At 33.4% G+C, this 12,587-nt stretch overlaps 1 protein-coding gene across 1 annotated transcript; it reads right to left on the reverse strand.

Moving 5' to 3' along the window:
• Positions 1–223: 223 nt before the first annotated feature.
• Positions 224–1,129, reverse strand: LOC142621639 (uncharacterized). Its single transcript, XM_075794952.1, has one exon. It carries the CDS (start codon positions 1,058–1,060, stop codon positions 443–445), a length of 618 nt encoding a protein of 205 aa, XP_075651067.1. The 5' UTR covers positions 1,061–1,129; the 3' UTR covers positions 224–442.
• Positions 1,130–12,587: the final 11,458 nt, after the last annotated feature.

A 12,587-nucleotide genomic window follows, 5' to 3' on the forward strand; every position in this document is an offset into this window, starting at 1 on the left:
AATGGAACCCTCTTATAAGATCACAAATCTCTTGACCATATGCGTGATCTGGAAATACTAGTGTCAATTGGTATAATTTTTTACTGCTTCAATCATTTGGATTTAACGTGATTAAAGCATGCTTATGCTGTTTTTTAGAAACAAAAAGCATGCTAATGCTAGTAATTAGAAGAAAAAAAGAAAAAAGAAAAGAAAAAGAGTTTCATATTATAGATAGACATGAAAAAAAAGGCTAATATTTGGTCCTTCAATATTAAAAATCTACATCACGAGTAGATCAGATGTCAAAGCATCCATATCTTGATCCTCAAGAAGACATAATCCTCTCTCAGAAGTCAGTACAATTGTAGATACAATTAAAAAAGGAAACACAATAAAGATATAATAATAACAAGGAATAATCCACAATGGACTCAACAAATTAACAATAGATTATTAGCAATCACATTTCTTCCACTAGACACCAACCTTCATCTCCTTCAGCTTGGTCCAACACAAATCCCACATCACAAAAACTCATTTTATCATCATCATTACCATCACCTTTTTCGTCGTCATCTTCTTTAATCTCAATCTCTGCCTTGTTGTCCCCATTATTTGAAGACCCATAACCATAATATACATGATCATTCTCATTAATATCACTATAAACTTCTTCATCATCATCATCATTATCGTTGATATGATCATTATAAAGATGGTCCAAAATACCCGTGGCAGAAAACCCAGAAAAATTCAAGCCGGGTTTCCTATCCATGACCCGCCAGCTGATTAACCGAGAGTTGGAAACGACATCGTGTGACTTTAGCTTATGGGTCCCCTTGATCTTGTTCTTGGACTTACGTGCTGGGTGGTCATGACACCCTGTGCACCCTGGTGTGCCACACTTGCCTGTGAACTTGGAGTGGTTCGTGGGCTTGGATGGCACCTTGGTAAATAACCCGGCCGTCGGGGGCGAATCGTATTTGTTGACGACTCGGGTTTCGGGTTTCGAATTTGTTGAAGATGGTAGGATCTCGTAGGTCCTAACCATCCCATGTTGGCGACCCTCTCTCCTCATATTTGGTGGGTGCTGCAGGCTAAAGGAAAAGCTGGGACAAGGAATGATAAATGGTTTGAGACTTTATGTAGGGGTGAGAAACTTGGGAAGCAAGTAGAATATGTAGTTATGTGTTGGCTGCTCATAGAACGTGTGGACCAAGCAAATAATTAAAGGTAGCTCAATTACAATATTGCATAGTGGAAAAAGTGGAAGAGAGAATCAATCAAGCCACTCTATTCCTAACTAATTAGTATACTAATATTTCCTATCTATCCCAACAAAAAAAAAAAAAATTAAGTATTATTTTCAACCGACAAGGAAAAAACAAAGTGGCAGTGTTTCACCTTTTATTAGTTATTACCATAGAAAAAAGTAATTCATAGAATCACCTTTATGTTTGTTATGATTTGGATCTACATGTTTTATCTTTGTAATGTGTAAACATTTCTTAGGTGGGTTTATTTTTACGGCTTTTTTATTGCAAAAAAAAAAAAAAAGATATAATATTGTTTTGGTCCCTATGCTTTACTAAAAGTTTACTTTTTGATTTTTAAACTTTTCAAAGTTCATTTTTCATCCTTAAACTATTAAAAAGTTTATCTTTTGTCTTTAAACTATTAAAAATGTTTAACTTTCTACCCTTAAACTTTAAAAAATTTTAAAAATTAAAAGTAATCCCAAAACTATTGAAATTTTTTCTTTTTTGGTCTAGTTTTTCATTTTTTTATTATATATAATTACATTATGTTGTTAACTCTGCAACTCGAACATTTTCTCCTTAGACTCCCAAACACTTTGTGTATAAAAATGTGCCAATTAAGTTACAAGACTCTTAGTCTTTTATCTCTAAACTAACTCTTGGACCATTAAGCTACAAGTACTTTTAGAAACTTTACAAAGTTTAAGGATAAAACTTTCTATTTCTAAGTATAGCTAGCAAAGGCAAAATAAGGAAATTTTTAACTCTTTAGATATGTATGTTGGCATGGCAAAGAGTACATTGGTTTAAGAATTATTTTTAGTGTATTAAAAAAAACATTTATTTTTAGGAAATTTTTTATAGGAAAAGAAAAAAAAGTAACTAACTTTTTATATTTCTTATAAAAATAGTATTAAAACTTTCTTAAAATGGATCACTACCATGTGCCCTAAAAAAACACCCGTTAACTAGTACCACCCTTCCACAATAACCATCTTCAATTCCTAGCTTAAGTTATTATGCTCATATTTTTTGTTACAGCATCATTGGCATCCTGGGTCCATTTGATTGTTAATTGTTTTCTTTCTGTACAGTACGTATAGTATTCATTTCTTTTCCAAAAAAAAAAAAAGTACTCATTTTAGCTTTAAGATAAAATAAGGGAAGAACTGGATAACTTGAATACACGGCCATAGCCAAACTTTATCAGGTTGATTTTCTTCATAGCTCTATTATTATTGTGGAAAAAAGTGTGACAAAATTGTTCCTTCGTTCAGCATATTCAAATATTCAATGATTATGTCAAGTATTTCATTTCTGAGTACGAAAAACTTGTGCAGGTATATCCTTATATTACCTTCACTAGCTACCTTTTCTAGTTTAACATGCACACAATGTGCTGCATGCAATACCAACATCCATGTGTGCTTAAAAAGGGTAACATGCCTAATCTTTTTTTTAGACTGACATTTTCATTTAATGCCAATTATTTGCTTCAAATTGATGTAATTCAAATGACATGAGAATCTGTAAACCTTTAGTTTTTTTTTTTTTTCGGGACTGGACTACTGGGTTGCAAAACCCAAATGGCCAGTGCTCAGCTGAGCTGCAACAAGCTATACCTCATTGAAATTGTACAATCCACAACTTGTTCATATTATACAAACACTCACAACAAAGCAGTACATATAGTTGACTCCAATTAATTTATATCGAGCATTCATGATACATGATTGTTCCTAAAATTTTAGGACTAAGTTTTGATAATTAATACCAACCAAAATTTTATAAAGAAAAAAGAAATGTGAAAACTATCATAGAAATGACAAGAGTATACATACATATTACGTAAGAAAATGAATTATTCCAACAATCATCATTTTGATTGATTAATTTTGTTTGCCATCATATGGCCAATCACCCGAACCAGTGTTTCCAGAAATTTGCTTGCAATAACCTTCGCAGGCAGGTTCACATGCAGCAAGGGTTGCTCCTGAAGTCTTCATGCACACAGGCATGCATTGCTTTGCGCAATCTGAGAGCGCTTCACCCACATTGGTATATGACATTACAATCAGCATGGAGATGAGGAGCATAGCAATGGTGTTCTTGGTGCCCATGTCTTTGTTATTGTATTTTGTGTTATCTCGAAGACAATTGAGAAAGTTAATTAGCTACTTTTGGATCATATATAAAGCCCGTGAGGTTGAACCCAATTAGCCAACAGGTAAGCTGATCCTCTCGTCTTGGAATGGTTTGGAGCAGAACATGGAAAGACATGAGGTTGAGATAATGAGTTAAGATTTAGTTTTTTTTTTCCTAATTAAAGGTCACATGGAGTTAATGTGCTATATTAAATAAAATAAAATAAAACTCGACCATGCAAAATGATTTAGACTTTTTTTGAGGGGAAAATGATTTTGACTTGGTCAAGATTGTCGTCTAGCTAATGGCTACCTAGACACAAAATAACAAAATTTGGTAATAGTTTACGATACAGCTACCGCCTACCACTAAATTTAATATAGTTACACATTTTTAAAATTTATCTATTGAATTGAATGGTTTTTATATTTTTAATACACATGTTAAATTTTGTTTTAATCAAATTTTATTTATTATTCAAGTCATAAATTTATTTTTTTATACATAATTTTATACTATAAAAATTTGAAATTTAAACATTAGGTTGATGATAGTTATTGATTTTTTTTTTCTGAAATTTTTGCAACAGATGATATAAGAAGAAAATATAACTCAAAGGTGAATTTGCCAAAATTCACATTTAATACAAAGATATTGAATGAAATTATAGTTTTAAGCTACAATTAAGTTTTGTTACCAAACTTTACCCAACATAAAAATAAAGTTTCACTAAATCTTGGATAATTTGATTGTCTTTCGGATGATTTAATAATTCACTAAATGATTAGCATAAATATGTAATTTGCTTCCATGTATTCTTTTTGGAAAATATTCAAATGCCCCAGTAACAAATTAACAATGCTCTTTGCGGGCTTCAATTAGCTCAACTGGTAAAATTTTTGATGGTTGAATAAGAGATATGGGGTTTAATCTCTATCTACACCAAAAATTGATTGGTGTTTTAATTTGATGATAAAGAGTTATTATCAGGAGCGGATGTCATAGGTTGAAACTCTCTCTCAAAAAAAAAAACAATGCTATCTCATCTCATGTGAAATATGGATCCGAATATTAAATTAATCAAAGAGACCTACCCCTCAAAAAAATTATTGAGATTTAGTGATTTATTATTATATTTTATCTGAAGATTTTCTATCATGCATGTGTGGTTATAAGTCCCGGTAGTATTTAAATTCATGGTAGGATGTAAGGATAAGTCTCAAAAATAATTATTAAAAGAAAAGTAAAAGATTATTAGAATAGTTGGGTCGGAAATTTTTCAACTTGACAATTGCACACTATCCCTGACCAAAACAAATCACAATCTTTACTTTTATTAACAACTGAAGAATGCCTCGTAAACTTAGCCATAGTTTTTAAAACCCGGACTTTATGGCTTTTTAACGTACGGTGTTTTTTTGGTTTCTTGTGAATAAAAACTTAGAAAAATTTTGTAAAGTATTATAGTTTAATGCGCATCTCCTCATGCATGAAGTGTTTGGAGTTTAAGGAAAAAATCATTCAAGTTACAGAATTATCAACATTTGTAACTATCTAAAAAAGAAGAATCACTTCAATCTTTTAGACACTTAAGTGTATTTATTTGTTAGCCTTTGATAACGAATATCTTAGATTTAAGCACTTGCATGTTAAAAAGACCTTCAAGAAGTCCCACCTATATTAGGAAATATCAAAAATTAATAAGATGAAGGTCAACTCCGCGTAAAAATCGTTGAGGATGCTTTAAAGAAGTTCCATCTATATTAGGAAATATCAAAAGTTAATAAAAAAAAATGTCAACTCCTTATAAAAAGTGGCTTTGGTAAAATGGATTTCAGGGAGGATAAAAAAAAAGAAAAAAAAAAGGAAAAAAGAAGAAGAGAAAATAAGGAGAAAAAACTTTTTAGAGAGTATTTGGTTAGGAGGAAGGAAAAGAGAGAAAAATGACGATGGAGCCTAAATGTTTTTTCTTTAAATCCACCAAAAAGTTTTCTTTCTAAAATGAGAAGAAAACTGAGTAAAGGGAATTTAAAGTAAATAAAAAAAATGCTCATATGCACTTTCACCTAAATTTCGTTTAGTGCGTTCCCCCACCCCCCCCCCCCCCCTATTCTAGACATTGCCTTTTCCTTCTTTTCTTTTTCTTTCTTCTTTTTTCCTGGACATTGCATCGTACTTTTTTTTTTTTTTTTTTCTTTAGATTTCCTAGGCAAGCTCGTCCAATATGTTGCTCTTCTTCTTCTTCCTTTTCTTTTTTTCTTTTTTTTTTCTTTTGTTTAGACGTGATTTTTATTTTTTTAATAAATTTAGGAGATTTTTTTTTGTCATTTTTATTTTTGTTTTAATTGGGCATCATTTTTAAATAAGGGTATATAAATAAATTTATACAACTCATTTTTTTAATCTCTCCACTTTTCCTCTCCCAAATAAACAAAAAAGAGGGAAATTAAAACATTTTCTATCCTTTCACTTTTCTACCCTCCTACTATTTTCTATCCTCCCACTTTTTCACCCCTCTAACTAAACTGGCTCTAAAGGTGCACTTTGACATCTATTAATAGTGGGGTAACCACGGGTTGGACTAGGTCGGGTTTGTGCCCAACCCGTGACTGACCCAATGACATCAGGTTTTTGGCAAGAAGACCCATCGCCGACTGCAAAAACCCACGGGTCAAGTGGAATCAAACTTGGTTGGTCGGCAATTCGATTGGTCAAAACTTAGAAGATGTTGTTAGAGGTTCAAATTAGCAGCAATCAACATTTTTTAGTCGGATCTTTGTCAGATTTGAGCAGAACCCATTAGATTTAAGCAAAATAACATCCGATCTTTGGCAGATTTGAGCAAAACCCACCAGATCTTAGCAAAAACCCACTAGATTTTCATCAAATTTGAGAAAAAATCCATCGAATTTGAGCTATATTTGAGTAAAATGCACTAGATCATAGCCGGATATGAGCGAAAATGACGAGATTTGACCAAAAATCACAAGATCTTCATAAGATCTGAGCAAATATCACTATGTTTTTGCCAGATCAAGGGTAGATCTGGCCTCTTAGCCGGCCAAATCGGGTGGCTCAGGTTTTGGAGAAGGAGATCCGCCACCCGATTCGTTAGCGTCTGTTTTGGACCTTTAAGACTCATCGCCGACCGCCTTTCTTCTCAAGTCGGATGGTTTTGGGTATAGTGGCTCCGGGTCGGACGGGTTATTTAGGTCACAAGTGGGTGTGGACAACCCTAATTAATAGGACCTTTATTATTTTTATTTTTTTCAGAAGATACTCTTATTAGTTAAACTAGTTACTAACCTATGCGATGCACTAGAATGTTACTAATTAAAAAAATTAAAATGATATCCATAGAAATATCACAAGTTTAATTAGTTAATATCTTTAATTAGTTAGAGAAGAAAGTGGGTTTAGAAGCAAAAATTAAAAATATATTGTATATTAGAAGTTGTCAGTCAAAAATTAGAAATATATTGTATATTGGAATCAATAGTTGTGTGCTAAACACAATGATTGTTTTCAATGAATTTTTTCACGGCTTATTTTTTTTAGGCTATAATTTCTTGAATCAGTTTTAGTTTTTCCATTAGTCATTCTCCACCGTTTGTGATATAGTTCACTTCTTTGTTAAATCTCTCTTAAAGAAAAAATATTGAGGATTAGCTTTGCATAATAAAATAGCATAAGCAATGTGATCATCTAGAGAAAAAAAAAATAAAGAATTAAGATTTCATTGTGAAATAAGGTAGTAAACTCTAAAAAGAGTCTTGTCCAATGGGAATGGGGGAAAATATTTTATAAACAAAGAAACATATATCCTAACGAACTCTCTCTGTTATGAAAAAAAAAAGAAAAACTATGGCTCTTAAATGACCAAGAACAGTTTTCTAGATTCAGATTCAACATGGTTCTTAAACCAAATAGAAGACCAATTTGTTTACGAAAACTAGGCCATCTCATGTTGCACACAACCATGCATGATCCATAAAAAATAATGAAAGAAACATACACAAAACACACAAATACAACTGAATAAAGATGCATAGTCTGAAGAGTAATTTATTTCAGATAGTTGAACTGCAACTAAAAAGCACATAAACCAATGTTCTTCCAAAGAAAATCCTCCCACTTTTCAAAGGCAACAAAACAATGATAAATGATCCACTACCTATTAGATTTAATAATCAATATACCAGCTTGGATCATGGTGAAGTCCCACAAAATATACTTCAAAAATAGATATGAAAGATGAAAAAACACAGCTCTCTACCTTTTTCCTTCACTTCCAAATCATGCACTTTTCTATTGTTGGGATTTGCAAACAGCTTCTAAACTCTATATATTCAGTCCCTAGTTGGGCATGGTAGCAATCAGGAAAAAAATAGTTCAGTAGTAGCTAGTAGCAAGCCCTAAGTTATTACTATGAATCTTAAGCTTTCATGGCTCTATCGAAATTCAATACATAAACTTTACCATCACTAACAAATAAATTTGGCAGAGGGCGAACCGGTGAAGCCAAGGTTGCTGAAGGAGGACATTGGAGAAGAAGCTTAGGTCTACAGCCAAACAAAGAATCAAACAAAACCCCTCAAAAAATCTATTTGGGTTTCTCATAAACGACCCTAAGAGCCCAATCTTTATGACCAATCTTGAATCTACAACAATACTCCACGACTCATGGCTTCTTTGCTTAGTTTGTGGTTTTTTAGGATTGTAAGAAACCAATCAGCAAAGGGAAAAAACAGACTTACAATTATGAAGCGAAATTAAGAACCAAGGGAGTTATACATAGCAACCATACCCTCTGCCACGGCTGGGACGGTGGTAGAATTGATTTGTTTTCTATGTTTAGGACTTGGCAGTATTCAGAGGGAAAGGGGCAGACTGTTATATATATAGGTATATACATGGATAGGTTGTAATAATGATGTTTGGGTTTGGAAAATATTGTTTCATAAAGTTGTTAAAATGAAAATTCAAGTTCTAGAATTTTCTAAATGAAAATTCGAAATTAAACATTTTCGATCGGTCGAAGCTTTGGCTCGATCGATTGAAATGGTAAAGAAAAAATCCTAGAGTCTCTGGATGTCTCGATCGCTGCTCGATTCCTATTCGACCGATTAAAAAGAGCACTCGATCGATCGAAAGTAATTTTCGACCAATTGAAAATCGTGAAACCGGATTTTTTAGCAGAACTTTCAGATGACTATTCAAAGAGTTTGAAGAGATTTCAAGCCTTGTGAATGGTTTCATTAAACGTTTTAACTCTCCATATATGCCTTTTGATGAAATATAATCCTATAGGTATAAATAGAAGAAATCCTGTGGTTTTTTTCTAGAATTGTTATCTGTAGAACCCAACATCTTAGTTATATTTTGGGGATAAATTTGCGATAATCCTTTAGCAACAAAATTGTGGGAGGCAAATATTGTCTAAGGAAAACGATATAGTGTCTCCAAGCTATCTATTTTCTATTTGTCTTTTGTGTTAACATTATCCTTCTATTATTATTTTGTGTAATATTCCCAACACAAGCTACGTTCAAAGAGAGTTGAATTATTTTTAGAGAATTTAGTTGAATTATAATTATTTTTTCTTTTTAATAATAAAACATTAAAAATTAAAAATTAATTGGTGACGTGAAAAATTGTGAGAGTTTCAAATCCTACATGGCAAGCTTTTAAGAGGTCAACAAATAATCAAAAGCTTAGGTTTTATAGTATATGTAGATATAGATTGTGTAATTTGAGGTGGAAAAATCAAATTAGGCAAAAATCCAAAAATAACCCTCTAACTTTCAGCCTTTGTCATTTCAGTTTTCTAACTTTAAGTTTTGTCATTTCAATTCTCTAAGTTTCAATTGTTATCAATTCAGTATTCTGTTATATATCGGTTTGTAATCTTCGTTAAGTGAGCCAAAACGACGTTGTTTGACTTTTTTTTTTTTTAATATAAATTTTGTAATTAAAACAAAAAAGAAAAGAAATTGTTATTAAAAAAAAACAATTAGGGGAATGGGCTAAAATCAAAACACACAAAATAGAATCATTCCCCTTACCTAAAATCAAAACATACAAAATTGAAATATGATGAGCAGCCCTAACTGAGAAATTTGGGGGAAAAAGGGAGAAGTCTGGGTCAGCAGCAGTAAGTCCGAGATTGAGAGATCGGATTTAAGAGAAGGGAGACCAAGATTGAGTGAGAGAAACTAAGATTGAGTGCTAACTTCTAAGTACTGAGCATGGATGAGAACAAAGAAGTTACAGATGAAAATGAAGGGGTCAAGCTTCGGTGGGTTTCAAAGAAAAACACGGCACTAGAGCAGTCAATTTAATGGTACCCTTACACCGAGGAGAATAGGTATTGCAAGCTCACTTTCCATAAATCTCATTGAGAATTTGTCACTGGGACTTACATTCCTCATGTACTTCAAGAAGGGAAGGCAATAAAGGTGAGAAATCGTCAAATGAAGTTGTACACTAGCAATCCCAGCCAAAATTGGGAAGGTTACGAAGCATGCAAATGGAGCCACATATCTTTTGAGCACCCATCAACGTTTGATACTTTAGCCATGAAATCAAAGAAAAGGAAGAAATAATGAATGTCATTACTAAGCTTAGCCAAGGAAAAGAGTATTATAAAAAGATTGGCAAGGCTTGGAAGCCTGACTATCTTCTTTATGGTCCTCCCGGAATTGGTAAGTCTAGCATGATTGCTGCCATGGCCAACCACTTCGAGTATGAAATCTATGATCTTGAATTGACAATGGTTAGGGACAACCCAAACCCAAACCCAAACCCAGACTTCTCCCTTCTTCCCCCAAATTTCTCAATTAGGACTGCTCATCGTATATCAATTTTGTGTGTTTTGATTTCAGGTGAGGGGAACAATTTCTATTTTGTTTGTTTTGATTTTAGCTAAGGGTGTTTTTTTTTATTAAATAACTTTTTTTTTTGTTTTAATTACAAATTTAAAAAAAAAAATTAAAAAGAGCCAAAACGACGTCATTTTGGCTAACTTAACGGAGACTACTAACTGATATCTAACGGAATACTGAATTGACAATAATTGAAATTTAGAGGACTGAAATGATAAAACTTAAAGTTAAATGACTGAAATGACAAAGGTTAAAAGTTAGAGAGTCAGTTTTTTATTTTTGCCATCAAATTATATGTACCTTTAATTATATAGTATATAGCATTCTATAGAATTTCTCACTATAAAAATTAAATAGTATCCCTTTTTATTGAAAAAAAAAAAGTATATGGTGTTTCCAGTCCCACTCAAAATATTATATACCTTTTCTTGGAATAGAGTCGCGCCCTCTGTTTTCCTTCTTACAATAATTTGGGTACAAAACAAATCTCACATCTACATGCCTTTGTATACACATGTTAATGCCCACTTTTGACAAAAGGGCCCAATGGCAGAAGAAGCTAACAATATGAAAAAGATGGGGAGATAGTAGTAAAGTAAAGACCAGTAGGCCAAAATAGCAAAAATAATGGTTAATAGGCGCGCAAAAAGAAAAAAAAAAGAAGTAGCCATGAAGAAGCAAATGAGCTGAGTAAGCCTAAGAAATGAAGGTATTAAACCCATGGGAATAGCAAGAAGTAGAAAAAGAAGTAAATGGGATGGGGAAGCCCAAGAAATGAATTAATAAATTCGTATGGCAAGCATAAAGGCCAATAAGCCCAAAGATAATAAGATGTAAGAATGTGGTAATTGGGCCGGGGAACCCTAAAGAATTTAGCAAAAACTCATAGGAGTGAAAGATGAATGAAATGGGCCAAGGAAGCCCTAGGAATGAAATGGGTTGGCCCAAGGGATGGAATGGGTTGGCCAAGCAGGAATGCTGGGTAGTAAAGCCCAAAAGAATATATAATATAAGAAATTGACATGACAAGAGCTTTAGCCTGTAAGCCTAGAGGTAGCAATGAAACAAAAAGATAAATGATATCATAGCAAGAGTAGTGCAGTGACATGACAAGAACATTAACTAGCTCACGAGCACAAGGAAGAATGGAACATGGGCCAAGTAAGAGGAAGAGAGCTCACATCTAAGCAATGCCCAGTCCAAAGAGGAGATGTGATGCAGAGAACGAAAGCCTAAAAACCCATGTGTCTTTCACGACGTAAGAGTTAAACGGATATCAGAATGCACAACAAAATTAGACAAATACGGAGGCAATGGCAAACGCATGAAAGCCAGAAAAGCAATGGACTCAGACAGAAGTGTAGCATGCACATAAGGCTTAGGCACCACCTACCTGTACTCAGCCAATACAGAGGAAATGGGCCACGATTTAGAGGTATGAGAGGGTATGGTTTGGCGGTAGGGAGAAGGGGAAGCCTATTTTGGGGTTCTTGCTCAACCTCTTTTGGGAGAAATATCCTACTGGGATGACATCTCACCTAAAAGAAGTAAACATGAGCTGAAATCACTAGATACATGCTATGGAGGTTGGTAAGGAAGATGTTTAACCCTTATCCGAATGAGAGTATTAAGAGAGGTAAGAGACAAAACCAAAACCTCTTTATTTGGGAATGAGGTGTGGTGCACCATACGCAATGTAATGGTAGTAGCTGGACAGCCGGCAGACCAGTGGACAGTCTTAGAAGGACACCCACAACAAGCCAAAAGCAGTTTAGGGGTAAAAATGGTAAATCATGTCATGGTAGGCAATATATAAGGCTATGGACGTGCACAGTGAAGGAGGAAGAGAATAACAAAAAACAAAAGGAAAAAAAAAAGGTAGAAAGAAAAGAAAGCAGAGTGAACAAAGAAATAAAAGAGAAAGGGAAATATATAGAAATCCTAAAAAAAGAAATGAAGAAACATGAGTGATAAGAGCAAAAACATACATCAATAAGCTACCAATTTCTCTTCCTTTCAATAGCCCACTCTATGATAAATTAAAAACTCGAGATTAAGCCATCTAGGTCATTTTTTCAAAGTGTGTAACTTCTACGGCAAGAACCCCCTCTGAGGTTACCCACATTGGAGATCGGTTCCCTTTTGGACTTGTGTTTGCTAAAGAGCTAAGTCCATTCCTTTGGCAGATGAATCTTCTTTCTTTGTTTTGGTTGATCAATGACTAACTTATTATCTTACTGCTAAACTTTTCGTTGTGACCTTGTTATTCATAATCATATTGCTCTATTTTCCTTTGTTATATTATTGTTATTAGTAG

The sequence above is a fragment of the Castanea sativa genome, chromosome 1 (assembly GCF_040712315.1).
Source record: "Castanea sativa cultivar Marrone di Chiusa Pesio chromosome 1, ASM4071231v1".
Classification (NCBI taxonomy): Eukaryota; Viridiplantae; Streptophyta; class Magnoliopsida; order Fagales; family Fagaceae; genus Castanea; species Castanea sativa.